The 23989-nt window shown below is 39.1% G+C and overlaps 1 protein-coding gene across 2 annotated transcripts in view; it reads right to left on the bottom strand.

Annotated features, from left to right (window-relative positions):
* LOC311153966 (ras-related protein Rab-10-like) overlaps positions 1–23445 on the bottom strand; it is a 32521-nt gene extending 9076 nt beyond the window's left edge. Inside the window, exons 1-5 of one of the 2 annotated variants that reach the window (XM_084206098.1) lie at positions 23158–23445; positions 17173–17233; positions 13955–14093; positions 5771–5860; positions 918–1019 (exon numbers count right to left, since the gene is read on the bottom strand). In XM_084206098.1, coding sequence (XP_084062224.1) covers positions 918–1019; positions 5771–5860; positions 13955–14093; positions 17173–17233; positions 23158–23317 — 552 coding nt within the window. In that variant the 5' untranslated portion in view covers positions 23318–23445. The remainder of the gene's footprint in view (positions 1–917; positions 1020–5770; positions 5861–13954; positions 14094–17172; positions 17234–23157) is intronic. The other variant, XM_084206099.1, reaches the window with a different exon arrangement.
* Between the last annotated feature and the right edge of the window lie 544 nt (positions 23446–23989).

The raw sequence follows: 23989 nt of genomic DNA, 5'->3' as shown, positions 1-23989 counted from the left end.
CCCGATTTAGAAGCAGTCCAACCCTGAGCTGTTATTCTGACCATCCCCTATGGCTACTTAATCAAAACACTGCTACTTGTGACTTTGTCAGTAATTTTGCTCATTTATCTTTATTATGACTTGAAGAGTATTTGGAGTGGAAGGTTAGTTTTGTATAACTAATATTGGTGATGAATGGCAGTGATAATATATGGCATGAAGAACATCTATTAAAGTCTAAAATAATATTCTGCTGCCTAAAAATAAATTGCAATGCAAAACATTTTCAGAGCTAATGAACAATAATTCAGTCCTACAAAAGAACTGCAACTTTGAGGAGTAAGGACCTTTAAGCCAACACACTCAAGTTAGAGAGATGCTGATTCTGACAGATACAATATTGATTCTGCCGCTAATTAACTCAAATCTTTAGGCCCTGATAACTTCAAAAGCACTAGTGTAAATCAACCAAACAAATAGCTATGAACCTTGGATAAAACATTTGATTGCTGAACATAAAAGCTCCACTGATTCCATCATCATGTGGCACCTTCACTGTGTGCACACTCTGCAGAAACCCAGAGGAAAAAAAAAATCTTCCTGGCTCAGAAGTGGAACTACTCGGGAGCTGTTAACCACTCCCTTAAAGGAAAGTATGTGAAATAAAGCCAAAAATGCAGTCTTCCTGAATTTTCACTTTCTCTCTGAACTGTATTGTACCTGCTCACCTCTTTATTTTTCTCTTCTCCCACGATTCTTCTCACCCATATTCCTCCTCTGTATGCCTGCAGCTACAGCATCTCCCCAAAATACTATCTCCATAATGCAAAAACAGCATCAGCTGTGCTTTGCTTAAACTATTCTGTAGTTACAACCTTGTTTACCCAATCTGTCAAGAAAAATCTCCCATCTTCTTTCTCCTTGGAAAAGAAGCCTACCTTTTCCAGGATTTCCTTAGTCAAGACTGAGAATGCGTGCTCAATGTTCACATTTTCTTTAGCACTGGTCTCAAAAAATGGCATTCCATATTCCCAAGCAAGCTGAAAAACAAATGTAGGAAAAGGGATGAACATTCTTCAGGAAAAAAAACAATTCCTAATACTAGTAGCAAGCAATATAAAGGTGTTCTGACTGCTAATACTCTATAAAAACACTAATTAAATACATGACTGCTCAGTTTATAAATTTCAGGTACCTTTTAAAAAAATTCTTCTTAAATTTCTGTGCTTTCAAAACAGCTTTTAAACCAATCTTTACTTGCAAATAACATGAAGAAAATCCAGTGGGTCTGTTTTCAGTGTTTTGATTTATTTGGAAAATGAACTGTCCCCTAAGCAATTATTTAGAGGAAACTAATGAAATGCCTGCAGATAAAAATATGACAAGAACTGTTGAAAAAAAGTGGCAGGATGAAATACAAAAAAGAGATGTTCCTTTATGCTAGACAGAGAGAAACACAGAGATAACAGGCAAGCAAAGAAAACATATGCATGCAAAATGATATTATGGTAAAAGGCAAGAGAGAAAATACTTAGATGGGCAGCATAGACTTTACAATGGTTGGTTTTCTTTAAATTAGTCCTTTTGTCTTATTTCCAGTGCATTTCCATTACAGATAGCTTTGAGTTATGTTGGCATGAATAAAAAAACCCCAACACAATATATATACAATAATCAGACTTCAGCGTTTTAGTCAAAATATAATAAAGCTTACACTACAGGTAAAAAAAAAAAGTAAGCAAAATGGTTTCCTTTCTAAAATGCTACAAGAAATTGTAGTTCTGAAAATAAAGATGAGATCTAACCGATTCATTAGAATCGTAACTTCATAAGGGATTCTGAAACTCACTGGACTGCTGTGAACTGTTCTCAGTACTGCAGCAACTTGTTACAGAAAGTTAAGATCATTCAACTATTGCCAGTACAAAACAATGATGCATAAGGGTTCATAAAGAAAAAAGACAAGCAATAAAAGAATACTGGGCTAATAAAGTAGAGAGAACTACCGGCTCACTGATTATAAAGTACACAGAAACTACTATTAAATGCCCATTTCCTTCCTTGCATCATGTAACAGTTTCCTAGAAGTTACCTATTTACAAACTTTGATGAACACAAACCAACCCTTTAAATCATGGAATTGCAGAAATAATTTTGAAAGACAACCCCACTTGAAATGAGACTACTGCCCATGCAATATTGGGTCAGCCATGGCTTTGCCTACAGAAGTCTTGAAATTCACCAATGATGGAGATTCTCTAGCCTTTATGGGACCCTCTCCCATGGCTACATCAGCGTTCTAGTGCAACTGGTTCTCCCCAACTCCAACCTGAACCTCCCAAGCCAGGACTTGTGTCTGCTCCCTGTCTGTTTATTGTCTGTCTCTACTATTCCTTTAGTGCCACTTCAGTTGCTGCAGACCAGTAACTGCTCCGTAGCCTGCTCTTTACCCAGTTCCTTCTCCTCATGGAATACCAGTACTAGCCCCCACTCACCTTTATACCTGTCTCCTGGACCAGCTGCAGTTTCCCAACACCCTTCTTGGAATGGGAGAGCCAAAGCTGGACACAGTATTCCACGTAGCCTTGTCAGCACTAAGTAAGGGGGGTAATAATTTCCCCAGATCTACCAACCATTATCCCTCTAATGTAGCCCAACACCTTTAAAGCCATGAGGGAACACGGCTCACTTACATTCAAGCTGGTGTTCATTGGAACTCATCAGTCTTTTGTGGCAGGGCAGTGACTCCTGCCTTGGATTATTCCATCACAGGTGCAAATCTTTGCACTTCATGAACTTCACGATGTTTCTGCTGGTCCAGTTCCCGAGTTTATCAAGGTCCCACAGAATTGGTGTTTTCCCATTTGGTGTGCCAGTCACACCCCTTAATCTCATATCACATGCAAATCTCCTTCTATCATCAGCCAAATCACCAATGAAGATGCCAAACAATGTGACTGAGGCAAGGCTGACTGCCTGTAGTTCCCGGAACCTTCTTCCTTGCCTTTTTAAAAAGACACATCATGGCATCAAAAGGGATCTCTTCCAAACACCATGATTTTTCAGAGTTGACTGGCAGTGGCTCAAATCACAATGATCAACCCTTTCAGCACAACTGGGAGAACTTCCTCATGTCTATGGGCACATCCAACTTTCCTAAGCAACTTCTAATCCAAAGCTTTCCCACTGCTGGCTGACCTGCTCCTTCCCAAACCAAGAAGGGACCTGCAGAGGCCTGGGAGCAAGCTCTATTTGTGAAGACCAAAATAAAGAAAACTCAAATCAAATCAAAAAAACCTTGAGTACTTGAGCCTTCTCTGTATCATGTTACTACACTGCCCACTACATCTATCAATGCACCCCCATTTTCTCTATATGTGCACAATATTGGTCACAGAAGATAATCCTATGTGTTTGTGAACTTTACCCTGCATATTGCTAAACTCTGTGGCAAGCAAGTCCTCCAAAAATGTAGCTCAGTGCAAACACCCCCACTGGTCTAGTGGTAAAGCAGTTGAAAGTCTGAACATGTATTTGGCTACTCCCTCTCTGAAGGACAATAGAAAAGCGTATTCAAATAACTATTTTTTTTCTTTTTTCCTTTGGGATCATCTTGAATAGATCCATAAATAAAATACCTAAATACATTTACAAACCTGCAGGAATTATGCTACTGAGAAATGATATTTTATAATATCCTTGATAACAGTTTGGAGAACTTGTGTGAAATAAGCTTATATCTTTACCAACAACAATAAAATAAGTAATGCTAATACTACTTCCTAGCAAAGTGCTGGTGGGATTTCTTAGTGCTGAATCAGAGAGATATGTCTGAAATATTCCAAAACTGTGCAGAGTTCTATTACGTGTGAAAAATCAGCTTTGAAACTATAAATCAGCTTCAGCTATGAAGACAACAAAAGCAAAAAAAAAAAAAAGGAAGATGATTTTACTTGGCTTTTTCTGTTAGAAAGATTTGATGGGAGAAAACCAGCCACATTCTACCAAGTCATATAACCTTCAGCATTTTTATCTTTCAATGAAAATGATAATGATATTGGGGGGTGAACAGAGGAGCCCAAGAAGGTTGAGTTAGAACTTTTATCTAAGTGAATAATAAGCAATTAATACAAGAAAATTATACTTCATAGTGTTAAAATTAAATATCTCAATTTCTGAGTGATCACAATTACATAAGTTTGTACAAAATGAATTATTATGTGATTTTGTGCAAAAAGAAACAACAAAAAAAAATTCAGCATTAAACTGAAATGAAATTATACATGACAGCCACTCAGTTATAACAGATTTTTACAGAAATGCCAATATAGATGATGAGGTTCCCAGGGAACCTGGAGTTCTTCGGTGCAAGAGACTGAACAGAACAACACTTAAAGCTCATTCTATCAGGGTAATATGAAAAAAGTAACTACAAATTATTATTTGTCAAAGGTAGAATCAAACTGTTTCCCCTCTTAATTAGGATATTTTCTTCTTTAGAGTGAGAGGACAATTACTGTCTCTCTCTCTCTCTCTATTAAGAGAATCTTTCTCCAGCACATTCAGTTAGATCCTTTAGCATTTGTAAATCATATAAAAAGAAGAAATAGTATAACAGAAGAGTTGCCTTGACTCAAAACACAGGCAAAATATAGAAAGCAGACTCAGTGGGGAGTAGGTAATGATTTCCTTTTGAGAAGAAAAATACTACATGAAGAGGAATTTTGGTTGCATGGTTAAGAGCCCAGAAGTCAGAAAATGCCATAGTTAATACCCTAAGCAAAACCCTACTACTGCCCTCTGGTGCACATGCATCCAGTGACTCTAAGTTTCTGACAGAGCATCCTTTGTGTGATGCAACATGTATTTTTCAGCAACCTTATTCCTTGTACACAGATATGGTACATTAACACTGAAAGCATCTTGCATGTGAACTATGAACTCTCAGGAGTGTAATGTTGTCCAAAAGTTGATGTTATTTTTTTTTAATTTCCTAATCGGGGATTATATAATTGGCAAGAAGCTATCAGTGTGTTTTTCTTTAAACATGAGACATCCTGCTTGACTCACCATGCCTGAAAGCATAACAGGAGGGCTAATTCCAAGTTCCAGAGAACAGATGCATACAGTTTGCAGTAGCAAAATTTACTGGTATGTAGGACACTCTGTCCTGCAATATTTGATTATTATCCCAGTTTCTTCTGTCATAGCATGGCTTCTGAATTTCCTCACTGGCTCTCCATGAGAGACTTTTGCCATTCCCTTTAGAACAGCACTCCCCACTCAGCAAGTTCTTCCCCCACCCATGATCAGCAGCTAGAAACTCTACTGCAGTACAGTCAACCATATGTCACATACACAGTTTTGGGGAGCTGGATGTTCTGTATTTGTCCAGTCTTATTCAAGGCTATTCAAGAGACAATGCAGATTACTTTGCACAGGCTGCCAGAATAGTTCTTTCACTGATGGGTGGTATCAGAAAAATTATGCAGAATGCATTTCATTTTAAAATTCTACATTACAACAGTACTCTGAAAATGCAGTCTATATAAGATTTCTGTTGTAACATCTAAAACTTCTAAAGTACATTTTAACCTTTAAAAGAAAAATTGGTATTCTGAAGAGATCAGCAAGGGATTACTTAATGTATTTCTAGCCCTCTAGAACTGTTCTTCTAGAGCCAAGTCCTAATAGAACTTTTGGAATTCAGGAGCTTTTTATAATTTTCAGTTTAACAGCTCAGTCACATACTAAGAAACTCAGGAGGACCCAAAGAAAGTACTAAAGATACCTTTTCTCCTTTCTGTTTTGGAATTACCCGTTCTGACTCCTTATCACACTTGTTGCCCAACAGTATTACGTCCACTTCATCACCTGCTTTCTAAAAGAGAACCAGCATTAATAAATGTCAAGTAAGAAAAAAGCAAACAACAAAAGCCCTTCACCTTCAGCTCACACTAACCTTCAGCACTCCATTTCCTTGAAAGTAAAGGCTAACTTCTCTCATGACCTTCATATATGCAAATATTTTCCACCAGTTACTGGGATTTGGAGGAAAACAGCAAGAATGCAAAGAGCAGAAAAAAGCTACTTGGAAGTGCCACGTATAATTTCCAACCTCTTTCATAAGATATAAAGTATATGGTGCATGGGCACCATCTTCTGATGAATGCTCCAGCTTGAGGCTTTAAAGTGAGTGGAAATGCCCTGAATTCACAGACACTGCCCTACTAAAAGTAATAGATTCATGGATCAGCATATGACTCTGCTCTACACCCAGCACTCACAAGTAAAAGGGAAGGAATTTGCTGCACCTGAAAGAGCACCTCTCTGTGCTTCACTTTTGCACACAGACAGTAAAATTACTTTCAAAGTGTTCAAACTCAACATAAAAGTCTGATTATTCCAAGACACTAGGAAGAAGGCAATAGATTTTAATGAAGTAAAATTTAAAAACCTCATTGATTTCAAAAGGAAGAAAAATCTACCTTTTTGACCTTGTCTCCTTCCTCTGTACCTCTAATCCACTCACATGCATGATGACTGTGAAATGCACAGTGTTATTTTAAGATAAGTCATTGTAACTATACGTGACTGGAATAATGACAAGAAAAGGGAATAATTCTGCAACAGCATGTGGAATTTGAAAACTGACATTCATTGTGAAAATCATAATATTTAAAACCACTTTCAGTGCTTAAATGGAGGACACTGAGGGTCTCCATGTACAAACAATTGAAGCTACTGTAGTCTGATGCCATGGCTTTTATTCTGGAGGTACATGTTCCCACAGATTCCCTGATGACTCAAAAGGCCTGGTCTCAGGCTGCAGATCTCTCTACGGGGACTTTGATGAAATCTCTGATCTCTGTCAAATGCTTAACTTTTATAACGTTGCCATAAGACAAAATCCATCACAACCATACAGAGAAAAACCTCTATTCATTAAAGGATGAAAGAACACTATTTTTAGTCTATTTCTACTTTTACAACAATTTGAAGACTTCATCAGTAGGCACAAGTTAATATTAAGGAACACTATTTCTTTTTTCTTAATCCATTCTCCTCTTAGAGTCATCTAGACTTATTTCAGTTTAGTTTACTAAAATGAAGTAAACTTCATAAGAGTAGAAATTAGAGGGCTAAAATAATGAACTATTCTAACCTGGATTAACAGACCAAAACATTGCCTGTTTCAGAATCCACTGAAGATCATTAAGATCAGTGGCTCTCCTACATAAAACCACATATATGAGCCCCAAAATAGGCTAAATAGACAATTAAATCTCATTATGTAATCAACCTTTCATTTGGAAGAATACTGAAGGCTGATGAAGGTTTTACAAGTGACATTTGACTTCACTGTGAAGTTAAAGTCTAGAGGGAAATACTTGCATACTGCATGGACAAACCAGCTAAATTCATTCTGTAACCTAATTTCTGTATTAACAGATTAATTCTGTATTAATTCTGTATTATTCCTTAATAAACAAATTTTTGCAGTAGGAATGCTCTTTCTAAACATCTTCAAACAATAACATTTAAATGAGGTTTGAGGTACCAGGCCTTTCAGCAAGTACTACCAATCACAAAGCATTTACTTCTGCAAATAACTACTATTTCTACATCAATATATTAATGTATTTTCACTTCGTCTGGATCCTCCACCAAAGCACTTACAGTTCTCCTTTTTTTAAGATGGTATCTTGCAGTTTCATGCATTTACAAAACTGAAGATTGTTAGTCAAAATGATGTCCTTTTTAAATTCTGAAAATTGATTATGTATGATGTCTTAAAAAATTAAATCAATATGACTAGGCAGAAGTTTGACCATGTGCTCAGCTGGCATAAAAACTGCATGGGTACACTGATTTCAGCTGGCCAAAATTATGGCTTTTCAGTGCTTCCAAAAGCTTGCTGTGTATTTTCATGCTCTGTTATTTATAGCTCAGGAATAAGCTTTCCAAATGCAAAAATCTATAGCTAAAAAGATGAAGGCTATTTTACAGTTAAAATCCTATTATGCAAGTCAGCACTGAATAAGCTCATAGACTCAGGAAACATTTTTCCCACATATTATGGAAAAGTACTATTAAAAACCATCAATTTCATCAAGGCAGAAATAATTTTTTTCCAGATAAAGAGATACTCTGGTATCTCAAAAAATGCCGATTTTTCGTTCACTCTCTGTTTTTCTTTGCATTTGAACATTTCAAAGTTCACATTTTACTGAAGGTTAAAATAAATATAATCTGAACCTGGAGAATACCTACAGTACTATATTTTGAGAAGGAAAACATCATCATTGTATTTTTCGGAAAAAAATGGAGCCAAGAGATTTACTGAGACTGACCAAGTGTTCTCAAGTGTTTGGTACAGCTTGGAGCCACCAGGTTTTGGCAGAAGGGTTTTTCTCCCACTGGGTTCCCAGGCAGCTGGATGTGGCAGCAGCAGGAGCCAGGCTGCTCTGAGCAGCAGCCACGGGAGGGAGCAGCAGCAGAGCCTCCAACTCAGCAGTGCCACATCCTGGACTCACAACACTGGACACTCACATCACAGTACCACAGCCTCTGTAGCCCACTACTGACATGACCTTCACCCCACTGCTTAATATCCACCCAGCCAGGGAAATACACAACCTATGAGGCTATTAACAGAAATCAAAAGTGCAAAAGCAAAAATATCTTGCTCATTCCTTTGTATATAATTTGTCTGGGGATTTGGGTAGGTTCTTTTTTCAAATATTCAGTCTTTTTTTTTCCTACAGTTTTTATTTTCCAGAAGTGCTGTGAATTCATGTGAGTATGATAAGAGCAAACACCTTTTCTATGAGAAAACTACACCATATGTGTACTTACAGACTATTGGAAGAAACTATCCCTTCACTTCTCACATGGTGACCTACCATTTGAGACAGACCTACCAAGAATGATCCCATCCTCCCCTGCAGCAAACTCCCCATGATGATTATGAGCTCACCCAGAGCCCTCTATATAAAACTATCTATCCAGGGATACATCTTCCAGAACACCACCTTGTCCCTTGATCACATCTCCAGGGTGTAGCTGTGAAGGGCTGCTTGATATTGATACTCATTAATTACAGTTTGAAAAGGCAACAGAAGTTTGTCTGTAGGTCCAAAGAGTGAAACTGAGAACCCATACCTGGTCAATAAACTATTGGAATTCTTAAATAGTCTGTATTTGAGGAAGAAATGTAGCTTTTCACATTTGAAGAAGATGTACATCGTCAAACATCGAGATGAAGGCGGAGATGGAGAAGGCCATAAAACTGGGAAACTTCTTACTCATTAGACAATGACACTAGAAACCTATCCTTTGTAGTACTGAAGAACAATCTGTTAGAAATAGATTGTCCTCAGAGTCTCTTTGAAGCATCACGTGGGCAGTGTTCATACTAGGATTGCCAAACATGTCTCTTCCCACATATTTTCCTAAGTGCTATCTTATGACCTCAATTACAAATGCCTGGTTTCCAGACTTCAGTGGAAATAAATGATCAAATTTATTTGTCTACTAGCAAATTTAGAATGCAGTAGATATAAACCAATTTATCCCAAAGCCAACCCAGCACTACATACAAGCCAATTTAATAAAATGACAAGAGCAAGAATTTTATGTTCTAATCAGAGCTAAAATGACAAACCTATCTATGAACTGGGACAATTCAATCTTTTGACATCAAGCTTTCCCACCTGAGAAAGAAAAACTGAGAAGAGTTTCAAGTCAAACTAATTTGCACTTGTAAAGCAGTTTGCTGGGCTGCTTTTATTTAAGTATGATGCTGAAAGACAGTCTAGTCTCCCAAATGCACCAGAGGAACCAAACCAAAAAAGGGCACTATGCAGAAATGAGAGCAACTCAGTAATTCATACAGTTCATATCCTGGTTGAGGGATCACTTCTTCAGGTAGGACAAATAGAAAGTTAATGTATTAAAAAAACACTAAACTACTGTCACCAAAATTTGCACAATAAAATAAAATTATCTTCTCCGTGCAGAAAATTCTGTGATGGCAATTTCCAGCACAGAGATAATTGTTAGCAGTTGGTATTGCCACCTTGATGGCCACATCAGAAGACAAGCACAATTAAAACAAATTCAAGGTATTTAGAAGTAAATTAAGACCTACCTAATGTCAACCATTTTTGGAGACCCAGATGCCATGTGTGAATAATGGAGTGATTTAGGTTGGCAAGGACTTGTAGAAGTCAGCTTGTCTGGTCCTCCACTCAAAGATAGGCCAACTTCAAAATCAGGTCAGGCTGCTCAAGGCCTTGTTAAATGGAGTTTTGAGTGCCTCCTTAAAGTGATCCTCTCCGAGCATCTATTTGAGCATTTGAACTACTCTATTGTGAGGAACTTTTTGCCAATGTTAGCTGGAATCTTGTTCAACACATCCTGGAAAAAACCTGTTTTCTGCAAAATGATTTGGTACACAGCTGCTTGTATTTATTTAATTTTCAAAGGCCAAGCAGCATCAGCCTTTCAAAACAGGTACATACAGTAGCTAAAAGCCATGTCAGCAGGAGGAACACTTTAATAATTGGACATAACCTGCAGTTCTACAAATAAAGAATGGTTTCAGGTTCTAAAGTTATCTTCCTGCAATTATCATGCTCCTAATGAATGCATTACAAATCCAATATCCCTATACTGGACTTGCCAGTAATGTCCTAAAATATTAATCTGTGCATGAGTATATTTTTCTAGCAAGCTTTTAAAAAGTACAGTTATGTTCCTTAGTTTCCTCTAGTTCTGAATTCAAATTTTACAGCAATACATATATGGAAGCATATTTGTGTCTTGTACTTCCTTGGACAATAATTCATTTTTAATAGTGAAGCTGCTGTATTCCACACTTAAACTAACTGAAATATAATGAGAACATTACTGGTAATCTGACTGTAATTGCACTGACTGGCCAGTTTTTATAAAATCAATGGGAGTTTTTAAGAATACTAAATTGCTTGGATTGTTGTTTTCAACTGTAGCAAAAATGGCTTAGCACACTGAACAGATTTTTAAAGAAACTTTCTGTTTAAAATCTTTATGTGCAAAGAACCAAAAAATGAGAGCATAGTGTAATAACTGAATTGCCTCCAAAATTCCTGTTTGACTGGTTCAGGTGCAAGCTTTACACATATTAGTCTGGTATTTAGTGAAGTCTGTATTCTCTCTGTTTCCCTTTTAAAAACTTATTTATTTTTTCTATGCTTGCATATTTTAAATGGTGCTGTAGCAACAGTCACTTTGATTTTGGGCATTTGTAGGGAATTAAATACTGGTTTACATTCACAGACCAAAGCAAGTAGAAGGAATGTCACCGACCTCCAGGAAGTAATTAATTTTCATGAAATGCCCTGTCTTTTAACACTTATTGCTTAAAAACATTTCTTTTGCAATGAATAGCCCCATATATTTTCACCAAGACACTTCAGAAATTGATATCCCACTAGGACTAAATTAAATTTTTTATTACTATCTAGCTCTATTACAACACTAATTGCTAGTTTTGAGATTGGTACAATCAATCATGCAATTTACATTCCTAAAAATTGTTTTAGATTGAGTATTTTTCCATTTTTTAAACTATAAACTAACAGGAGTACCTTCAGGGGTTAAGATTAAACAGTCTAAGTATTAATACCTTGAGTACCTTTAAATGAAAGCTTTTAAAATGTCACAAACGGAGAGCAGGCTTGTGCAGGTGTCATTTCCTGATTGACTAAATCAGATCTAAACCTGCATGGTGGCCACAGGAGCTACTCTCATCCTTCCCTCCACTCTAGCCATGCAGCCCTGATACCTCCTTGCTGTTTATGGCTATGCACTGTAGCCCACTGAATCAATCACCCTGTTGATCTAATTGAAGATAACAGGACAATATGACCCCTTTGGAGCCAGTGTGAAGCCAGAACAATATTTTCTGTTGAAATATAGATAGATAGATAGATAGATAGATAGATAGATAGATAGATAGATAGACAGACAGACAGAAATGGATGTATGGAGATAATCTACATTTTCAGTTTCAGGTAACAGTAAAACTGCTGTCATACTGTTCGCTGAGCTAAATCTATGTTAACCATGACACTGTACAACCAGTGGCATATCTAGCTGCGACTTTTGTTTGGCCAACAGAAGAAAGGCACATGCTTTTCTTAAAATAAGAAAACAGATGTGTTAGTTTAAAGTTTGTGCAGACAAGCCAGTAAGAATATTGTGTCATCAAATCTCCTTTGTAACACATTACTGAAGTTAGCCTCTGTTGCCACTAAGACTTTTAAGATGGCTCTAAGATCAAGAACAATGATTTACTAGGTTACCAGAGTAATGTTTTTAAAAATGAAATAATGTGCATATAATTTTTTCCTAAGGGTATAAGATATCCCATGTATATATTATTGGATATATGATCATGTGTAATTCATTAATTCAGCTGTATACTGAAACTGTGAAGAGAGAAAATAATACATTTGATGGTTTTACTTCAAGCCCCCTGTCCCAAGATGAAAAGCCCCCTTTCCCATGCATCCCTACCAAATCACAACAGTATTTAAAAACTTGCCTTAAACTTTACTTCATTTTGATCAATGGAGAGCACTGTCTTGCTTGTATTCTTACACTAACTTGCACAAGCATACTAACTACAAACTGCTGTGCTACTGCTTAAGGGCAATATCACTGCTTCCTGCAGCCTCCTTAGGAGGGAAAGTAGAGAGAATGATACTGGTGTTTTTTTCCCAGGTATCAAGAGACAGGACACATGGCTCAAAGTTGTGCCAGGGATATTTGGACTGGACTTTGGGAAGCATTTCTTTACTGAGCTGGTGGTCCAACACTGGAACAGGCTTTCTAGGGAGATGGACAATTCCCCAAGCCAAATTAAGAGGCATCTGGACAATGCTCTTAATAACATAATTTAACTTTTGGTCAGTGCTTAAGTGGTTGGGCAGCTGGACTAGATGATCACTGAAGGTCCCCTACAGCTGAACCTTTCTAGTCTAAAACTGCCTTGTCTCAATCAAGAGAGACCTACCTACCTACCACTGACATCAAGAGAGACCTACCAAAAAAGACTTGGAATACAGAGTTAAGAGTCAGCGGAATGATCTCTTGTTTAAGGGCTTGCCCATGCCTCTGTCCCTTCACACTGTTTCCAGATATTCTTCTCCTGGACTTCCTACTCCTACCTGTTTACCTTACTGCAGCTCCAGTAAGCTTTCTATGAGCCTCTCAAACTCACTAATAGAGCAGAAAAACCACTCATCTTCTTTTGCTGTGTTAGTTTTCTACCACATTAGGAAGTCAGAGTGAAGCACAGAGGGCTCTGACAAGCTCCAGTGGGAACACATACCCTGTCTGGCAGCCATGTGCTGTTGAATCACTTCCTATGTCACATGAAAGCACGTATTTCTGGCTGCAGCACCACGAGCAGCTGAGCTAACCAGCCTCCCACTCCACTTCCTCCCTCTTGAAACCATCCTCCCCAGGAATATGCAGCAAGGACAAAGAGGATATTTAATTCCTTTGATCTTGGGATGAGGTAACTACACTGAAGTAATGAAATTAGGAAAGGGAAATCACTGGCTGTGTTACGGAATTTTGATATGGAATCTAATTAAAATCCCAGGATGAGCTAATGCAGACTGATCTGTGCACAGCCACACCAGTGACAAGAGCACCATAATGCAGCATGCACAAAGAGGGATTGGAAGCTATATTTTAGAAGTACTTCAGAAAACATTCCTCCATCAACATGGGCTTGCCTAAATATAAACCATGTTCCAGTTTCAGATGACAGTAATTCTACTATCATACAGGGTGCTGAGTTAAATGCAAGAAATTCTGGTTAGAAACATACAGGAACAAGAATACCTCATATGCGGTCATTTAAAACGAGACATTAATTACCTTCATTTAGTGATCAATTGCTCACAGATATATTTACCTCATATATGTCATTTATCCAGATTGTTATACTTTGAAAACTCTTCAGATTTGTGATGTCATATACGAGAACAAAACCTTGTGCACCACGGAAATAGCTGGTACTAAGTGTATGGAACCGTTCCTGGCCAGCAGTATCCCTGAAGGAAATCGTAACAAATCACACACACACACATACAAACAAACAAACAAACAAAAAAGAGATTATGAGACTGCAGAATCCCCAAGAAAGATTACTTTACTTTAAGGAGTATTGTTCAAATTTTAAATTACATACTCTAATGCGAAAGGAAGAAGAAAAAACACAGATGACAGAAAATCTGGGTGCCAGATAAAGCAATAAAAGAAATGCACTGGAAATTTATTCTGTATACAAAGCCCTACTAGGGAAGCCAGTGGCTGAAACCTGAGAGTAATATCAATCCCACCATTCCTTCTTTATATAAATAATTCAGGTGATAAGATGTCAGATGACATCCCCATATTTTGACAACCCCTTTGTAAACCTGGTTTAGATGGAAGACAGGCTTTGGGAAAAAGCCATAAAATACAAGGACACGTTCTTACACGTAATGCCAAAACTTGAGGAAACAAACACAAATGGGATCCCTCAATCTGCTTCAGGAGACATTGGCTACAAACATCTGAAATGTTTCTACACTACTACACCAAGCAAGAGGAACAAATGAGACATGCTCCAAGTTTTGTCCTAGTCCCAAAGACATGACATCACTGGCATGAGTGAAACTTGATGGGAAATAAAATTAATAAGGAAGGTACATGCCCAGTGGAAGCTAAGTCAGGTGACATGGAAAAAATACAGAGATTCTGTTTGCCACTGTAGGGAGAAAATCTGTGTGGAGTTGAAGCTGACAGAAACATGGGAGACAAAATTTTTTTTCAAATATATGAATGGCAAAAGGCAGTGTAGAAATAACATCAACTCATTGCAGGATGAGGATGGTCACCTCGCCTAGAGGGACATGGACAAGCAGAGGTGTTTAATGCATTCTTTGTCTTCAACACAGATGACAGAGCAAGGGGGTCTCAGTGTCCTGAGCTGGAGGACCATGACCGTGTGAATGATCAACACCCAGCTGACCTTGAAATTGTGTGGGATCTGCTTCTCCAGCAGATCCCTACACAACCATGAGGCCTGATGGGATCCATCTGAGAATGCTCAAAAAGCTGGCTGATATCGTCACAAAGCCTCTCTTGGTTTTTAAGCAGTCTTGGGAGTCTGGAGAGGTCCCAGCTGACTGGAAGTTGGGTAAAGCTGTCACAGTTTTCAAGAAGGGCAAGATCCTGGAAACTCCAGGCCTGTCAGTCTCACTTCAGTGCCCATTAAAATAATGAAAAATACTATTCTGGGAGATAAACCTGGACGACAACACAGTCATTGGTCACTGACAGCACAGCAGGCCAAAGCCCTGCTTGTTGAACCTGGCTTCCTTCTATAAAATGTTAATCCATCTAGTTGATCTAGGAAAGCCAATAGATATGATCTCAGTGAACTTCAGCAAAACTTTTGGTACTGTCTCTCACAGTACCCTCCAGACCAAATGTCCAGCACACAGCTGGATAACCATGCTCACTGATGGGTGAGCAGCTGGCTCACAGGTTGGGCACAAAGGGTTACAGTGCATGGGGTGACATCAGGCTGGGGTCTGGTCACCTGTGGGGTTCTGCAGGGCTCCATCCTCAGCCCAGCTCTCTTCAACATCTTCATTAACCACTGGGATGCAGGATTCAAAGGGACATCAAGTAAGTTTGCCAAAGATACTAAATTGGGAGAAGCTGTCGACTCCCTCCAGAGCAGAGACGCCCTGCAGAGAGACCGCGACAAATGAGAGGACTGGGCAATCACCAACTGCACAAAGTTTAACAAGGGCAAGTGCTGGATTCTGCACCTGGGATGGGGCAGTCCTGGTTCTGTGTACAGCCTGGGGAATGACTTGTTGGAAGGCAGAGCTGCAGAAAGGGACCTGGGGGTGCTGGTCACTGGCAATTTGAACATGAGCCAGCAGTGCCCTGGCAGCCAGGAGGGCCAAGCATATCCTGGGCTGCATCAGACACAGCATCGCCAGCCAGGCATGGGAGAGGATTGTCCTGCTCTGCTGTGCACTGGGGCAGCCTCATCTCAAGTGCTGGGGGCAGTTTTGGATATCACAATATAAAAAAGGCATTAAGCTCTTAGAGAGCATCCAAAGGAGGGCCATGAGTATAGGGGAAGCCATACAAGGAGTGTTTGAGGTCACTTGGTTTGTTCAGCCTGGAGGAGACTGGAGGGAGACCTCATTGCAGTTCAATTTCCTCACAAGAGGAAGCTGAGGGGCAGGTGCAGATCTCTTCTCTCTCATGATCAGCGACAGCACTTGAAGACATGGGCTGAAGCTGAGTCAGGAGCAGGTAGGCTGGCTATCACAAAAAGGTTTTTCAACCAGAGAAAAACCTTTGTCACCCACTGACCATGACTAAAGTTCAAGAAGCATTTCATCAATGTTCTCAGGCACATGGTGTGATTCTTGGTGTCCTGTTCAAGGCCAGAAGTCAGACTCGATGATCCTGATGGGTCCCTTCCAACTCAGCATATTCTATGATTCTATGAATTATGCCTTAAGAAAACTATAAACAAGCCTCTATTACTTTTGCATTAAAGCCTGACATGAAATAAGTGCAGATCCAATAATCGTCAGGTAATGCATATACAGATTTACTCCTTGACAAGTTAAATACTGGTATATAGAGATAATCTTCAGTACTAGATGCCTGGAGAGCCAGGTGTCAGAAGCCCTACATAACCTTTAGAAAAATTTCAAAACTAAAAACAGTGTACATTCCCAAAGATTCAACTTATCAAAACTAATTTCTCTTGGTGAGCCTTTTGAACATACATTTGATGGGTAATGAAATGTAACATCTTCTTGCTTTGTCACTTTACTCAATGCTCCTATACAATTAAATACACTTCATACGGATCACAGATCTGCACTTCTTTGTATGCTGCAAGATTTATTGCTAATGCAACCTGGCAACAGCCCTCTTTTTAACATACATTAGTTGTTGCAAAAAAATATACTCTCCCAGGATAAATTCAAATTTTAAAATTTTCTAGTACGAGCACTTGCACATGAAGACACACAATTCAAAGTAGATGAGATTTTTCATGTCATAACGCAATTTAGTTTGCTTTTTTTTGTGATATTAATTAAAACTTACCATATTTGAAGTTTCACTCTTGTATCATTAAACATTACTGTCTTTACTTTAAAATCAATGCCTAGAAGAGAAAAAGAAAATCTGTAACATTTCTCATAATAACATGGATTCCCTTTGAAGATTGTTTCTCAGCTCTAGTTATCACACAATTTCAAAGAAAGTGAAAAGGAACAATACCATAGAAAGAATAACTAGCCAACCACACACATCCAAAATGGAAGCTTTAAAAGGAAATTATTCACTGCTGAGTGCCAATACACTGTACAAATACAATACAAAGCAATGCCAACATCAAGCAAAGAAAGGGCAGGTCAAAGCAAAGGTGAAGATACTCTGAAACTACAAGTAAGTATTACCGTGGATTGGCAAGGGACATGACAGCAGTTTCATGGCCTATGCACAGCAGTACATTGTGCAAATACACTGGTGATTTTCAAGAGCATGGCAGCTATGAGTGGGAAGGTAAAAATCCTTACAAAGCAGCTGTCACATGTGCAACATAATTTTTCTGTCCTTACCTCCAAATCCCTAAAAAATTATCCAGGTGTACATGAGCAGAAATAAGACTTGCCTGTACACATTAAGTGCAAAGACAAACATACGTGAGATTTAATTCAAAATGAAGAGGACTGGCTCTATAGCCTAAATCAGATCCATAAAACCAATGCTAAAAGCAAGCACTAACACTTAAAATCAATGCAGAATGTTGTCTCTACGTACACTACAGATCCTACAGATCAAAGATATTTTCCTTATGATTTATAGTGTTTTCCTTTATTGAATTGTCAAATTAGTACTCCAGATGCGTTAGATGATACCTAGATTTATGAGCTGTTGAAATTCCAGTTCTAAAATTAGAATCTGCCAGCTATCAGCTCCTGTCTTAGAACGACATATTTTTGCAGAGTAAAGCATTGTTTCCCCTATTACTTCATTGCTGAAGTTTGAAATACCATTTGATAATTTCCAGGATTGCTTTTGTCCCCCACTGAAAAACAATTAGGCTCTTTTTGTCAATTATAGTAAATGAAATTAAGGCAACATTGTGACAGCCGACCATACTGTATGGGCAAAATTCTATAAGATCAAACTACAGCTACTTAAAATGACAGTGTCTTTTTACCAGTAGTAATGTCACTTGAAGGAACTAAAAAGATTGGAAAATCCCAAAATTTTAAGTTAATACCACTGTACTGATTTCCATAAGAATGTGCAAACCAAATTGCTTTATCAAAGGAAAGCACCCAAGGCAGTAAACTAAAAATGCAGAGGAAATGCTCCCTTCCTTTGTACTGACAGATGTATTGTGTACAAAATTTTGACAAGTACACTCTCACATGCAAGCACTCACATGCCCTTTCAATGTTATTACCATTTTTTTGCATGTATGTGGTAAGGGAGTTGAGGTGGATTTTAAAAATTATTATGATAATCATGTCCTTCACTTGATGAATTTTCATTGAAGCTTCAATGAAAAGGAAAGATGAAATAATATAATTGGTTGGTAATTGGTATTACACAAAGCTTCCTTGATGGAATTAATATTGTCAGAAGGAAATGTGATTTAAGTAAAATTTGCTCATGTAAGGTGAAATTCCAATGTGATGGAAAACATTTACTCCTGAAATTCACATGGTTTTGTTTAATTACCTGTATAATTCTCTACAATTGATGTTGAAACAGTTGAGAGGGACAGAGTGGGAGCCTGGAATGTCACTTACAAATGGTGCATTGGGAACACAGCAAAAAATTATATTCCAGACAGGGATTACCAGAACTATAGGGAAAAGTTCTTAGTTGACATACATTTTAATAATAAATTGCTATAAGCTTTCTAAAAAAAAATTGTAAAAAGGGAAGCAGAGTGCTGAATCAGACTAAAACTTAATCTAAATTAAAATCAGGCATATTGACTTCTTAAGTCAACTTCAAAATTTATTGACCTAAAAGGTCAATGAATGTTAGTGAAAAACAGAAGTCAATATGTTCTGCATGCATGAATTGTTCATGCCTTTATATGAAATTTCCAGCAAACTTAGCAAATTGGAAAGACAGAAAAGAAAAATGAGATACACAATGCCAAAGACAGCTCACAGATTTCAGATGCTTTTAAGGCCTACCTGGTCTACAACCTGATCAACATAACAAAGCAAGCATTGATTACAGCTCTTGAGATAAATGTTATTGGAATGCAACAGCATGTACTTCCTTCTTTTAAGCTGTCAAATAAAACCAAGAAGGAGGATGCTGGGTGCAAGCTCTAATTCTGGTTGTTATTTCCAACTTTTATAGCCATGAAAATTTATTTTTCTTTATATTCCAAAGAGTAAATAATGCCCATATTAGGACTGAGGCACCTTAAAGACAATTAAGTCTAAAAAGTAGAAAAATAGTCAGCCACAAGGTAATTCAGCTGTGAAATGCCCCTCTCTTCCCTCCCTCTGGCTAACTGCAGAAGTCCTCTTCAAAGAGGTTGTTTGCAGCTGGCCTGGAAAATTACAGCACACTTTTCACCCAAACAGAGTTAGTGGGCTCCTGACAGAAAACGCTCTAAAAGGTATGTCTATCCAAAGAAAATGCAAGTGTGAGTAGCTTAGCAGGACACAACAGTGGAAGCAAGGACAGAGGGTGCTGAATGCCCCTGTGCAGGTTCTACCCAGCCTGTCATACAGCATCTTCAACTCCAGGAACAGGGAAGCAGTTCCTAGCAGCTCCTGTGCCCAAATTGGGCAAGTGCCCAGTGAGACGTGGTGGGTTGAGCTTCCACTGTTACTCCTAACCCATATTTAACCCCTCCTGGTTGCTGGCACATTACTTGGATCAGATTCTTTCCTGAATATGCCAAACAATGTCTGAAGCAGAGAGGTGTCTGAGCTGTCAAAAGTACTGATAATTTCTGGTGTGCTGAGAAAAGCCACTCATGGGATAAAATGGTTTGTTAAGAAAACAAGAGTCACAAAAATATCCATTTTGTTAAAAAAAAAAAAGTGAATTGCTACTGGTGTTCTTAACACAGGACACATTTACCTTCAATATTGTTCATTTTTGTTCCCTTCTAAAGTAAATATCAGGGAATCTACATAGAAACTTTTTAATCCTAATGTTGAAGTTGTACCCCTTTCAACTATAACAGATTTGGGAGGACTCACAACTCTGCAGAAATGTTTCTCACAGAAAACACAGGTGCTGAAGCACCTCAGCGACCACAATATAGCAAAATAACCTCACACCCTGTGAGATCACAGTTCTGTTCACTGGTATAAAAGGAGGTTCTTCTGTTCATAAACCTCTATGACTTTATATGCAATACCATTGTTTAAACAATGCATCCACCTTATGAAGTATATAAGTTTAATCAGAAAACTATAACTGCTGATAATTTATCCAAACTATGTAATTGAAGAGAAGGAAGGGTACCCAGCCTTGAGTATTTAAGTGCTGCATTAAAAGATTTCAATGAACATTTACTGTGGATACATTTTTTACACTTTTCTCATAGAATACATGATTTTAGAAAACTACTACCAGAGCCTACTACAAAATGCTTGTCTGGTTTTTCCCCCTGCAATAACACTAGGATCTCTCCTAATAACACAAATCTGTGATTCATGATGACATAGAAATGAGACTTTCAACAACATTTTAACTTGTGTGCCTATGACCCTCTGTCACCAAGGAAGGTGATGGCATGTGATTTTGTCAGGGAACTCAGGAAGATGCAAGACTGCACAGTCAGGATAATGTTCCCTCTACTCAAATTACCATTTCAATTGGACAGATAAAGTGAAAAATCACCTGACAGCAGATGAGCATTTAATAGGCTGTACAACAGAAAGGGATCATTTGACTGAGTTTGTATGAAACATGCATCCAAATAAAAACAGTTATTTGTTCCAATGGTTATCAACAATGAGGAAGGAGACATCACAAACTGAGAAAACACTTGTGTCTTCTTCTTTTACATCACTAGGAGCCACAATCTCTAGGGCATCCTCTCCATTCCAGCTGTCTCCATGAAGAAGGAATCTTCTACTTCCAACACTACTCTTTTGGAAGACACCACTCATAATCCCATCTATTTTCCAAGTTCAAACTCTAAAACACATGGTAAAATGGAATTAAATGGAACACAGTATTTGAGAAATAACTTTAAAAACACATTCAAGTAACAAATTCCATGTTTGGATTATTAATTTATATTCAGATAAACATTTTTTAAAAATGTTTTTAAATATCTCAATAATAGGTGTCACTGATGAAACTAAAGAGATTAATCTTAGTCCATAAATTGTCACAAAAACCATTATCTTTATTGTTCCTTGAAATAGTTCAAGTCACAATGTGGGAAATACATTCTAAATATCACCATCATATAAAAGTTTTTTGAGTCTGCAGTGGACTGAATCAGGAGTAAAAGAAATTATGTCTCAATAACTTCATGGTCAGAAATCTCAATGTAAACCACATCAACAAAGCTGTTATTTATTTATTGGCCACTCTTTGGGGTTTCTTGCTAAGCCTGGCAACAAGTTGCCTATTATTAGGATCAATTTCCTAACTTGACCGTTGTGTTCTTCCCTCTTTGTCTGCTGATTTCAGAAACTGCTTTGTAAGAAAGGGCAAGAAAATAAAAAGTGGTTAAAGTTCAGCCATTCTTATGCAGGCAGGTCAAGTCATCTTGTGTACATTAAGTATTCCCTGGATGAACTACTGCCACAGCTACTGTCTGGTATTTAATTCCACTATGCCAATTCCTCCAGGATTGAAAGATGTGTAAATGAACCATGCTATTCCAAACATAGGAATACACCATTTCCTAGCATAATTTAGTTTTCTCTTCAAAATCAAATCAAATCAAATCAAATCAAATCAAATCAAATCAAATCAAAAGTATTCTTACACACAACCCTTAAAAATTAAAATTTCCCAATGAGGATTTGGAAAGATGTCCACAGCAGATCAAACCACTGTGCTCACACAACACATCTTCATGCTGAGGACAAGGATTTCAGCATGTGGACAGTCATCCTGCCATTCCCCATGGCACTGTGAGCCTGGCAGTTCCAAGGCAGTGGGGAGCTCCCCATCACCCACCAGCTGCAGCGTGCCAGGACAGAGCTGACATGGTCTGGCAGAGTTAATGATTTCCATCACAGCAACAGCTCTGCTTTAATCATCATGCACACTGTTAACTACAGTAGAAGACATCCTTAAACTATTAAAATTATAAACACAAAGTTAAAGCCCTTTCTAGCCTGAAATATTGATGAAATGGGCTTTTTACTGACATCTGACAGCTCTCTGAGGCTGATAACCTGAAAGGAGGCTGTAGCCAGGTAGGGATGGGCCTCTTCTCTCAGGCTGCAAGTGACAGAACATGAGAAATTAGCCTCAAGCTGTGCCAGGGGAGGTTTAGGTTGGACATTAGAAAGAGTATCTTCCCAGAAAGTGTGCCTAAACATTGGCATGGGCTGCCCAGGGAGATGGTGGAGTCACCCTGGAGGTGTTTAAGACCGGACAAGGCACTCGGTCAGTGGTCTGTTTGACATGGCAGTGTTCGGTCACAGGCTGGACTCGATGATCTCAGAGGTCATTTCCAGCCAAGCTAATCTAGGGCTCTGCTTTGTTTTCTCTGCACCTGCACCGACGTACAGCAGCAGGGCCTCAGTAAGAAACCGTGAGAAACAAGTCTTCACAAGTTTATACCAGGAGCAGGCTCCCAATTGCTAGACGAGCAGCAAGGACAATGTAACAAGCCAGCACTTTGCAGTGGCTCTGGAGCCAGTGTGACACATGTCCTGACACCCCGGCAAAAGTTTAAGGTGCTGGACGCGGCTGCAGACCGGCAGAGCTCAGCGCAGGGAGGTTTGACACCTCCCAGCTGCCAGCGCCGGTCCGGCCGTGTGCGAGCCGCGGGCACCGGCAGGGGAGGGCGAGGGGCGGCAGCGAGGCGGGCGGAGGCGCACGGAGCCGGCGGGCACTCACCGATCGTGGCCATGTACGAAGGGGCGGGAGAGCCGGAGGGAGGCGAGCCGGGCTCCGTGTACCTGCGCACGATGGAGGTCTTCCCCACGCAGGACTCTCCGGCCATCACGATTTTCACCAGCAGCGGCCGCGCCTCCGCGGCCGGCCCCAGCCCCGCCATGGCGGGCACCGAGTGCCGGCCGGGCCGGGCCGCGCCGGGGCGGGGCGGGAGCGGGCCCGGAGCCTCCTCAGCGCCAGCCGCTGCCCCGAGTCCGCGTTATGAAATTATGCAAAGACACGCTTTTAATTTTTTTTAAAAAGAAGTTTCACCACCAGGGAGGAAGCGGGGAACTTTCACAACCCCCATGACGCTCCCCCGTGAAGTACAGAAATAAACAGTCTGGTTTCACATTGCTTACTAGCGTTAGGTCAGAGGCAGAGGAAATAGGTCTTAAGAATTTCCTCTTTTTCACTTTTAATTTATTGTCATCTGACAGTCAAAGTGACCTGTAACACACACACACACACACACAAAACCCAAACCAAAAAAACCTGTATCAACGGTGTAGGTTTGCTGTGTGTGTGTCTGGATGGCTTTTTACCAGGATCCCACATTGTCCAGATTATAAGGCCATGGCCATTTGCCAGCGTGCACACAGAACTCATCCGGTGTCATAAATTTAGGAACAGGATATATTTGAATGAAAAGTGCTAATGTACATTTGCAAATATTTGTGTCTATCTAGGCCTGCAATGACTTCCCATGGGATTTCACACCGTCACCTTCAACCCTTCAAGCAGCAACTCCATGAGTTTATGTATCAGTGACATACTCACTTTCTGTGGAGGACCA

The sequence above is a fragment of the Fringilla coelebs genome, assembly GCF_963513975.1.
Source record: "Fringilla coelebs genome assembly, chromosome: 1".
Lineage (NCBI taxonomy): Eukaryota > Metazoa > Chordata > Aves > Passeriformes > Fringillidae > Fringilla > Fringilla coelebs.
This window is presented reverse-complemented; position numbering and strand designations above follow the sequence as displayed.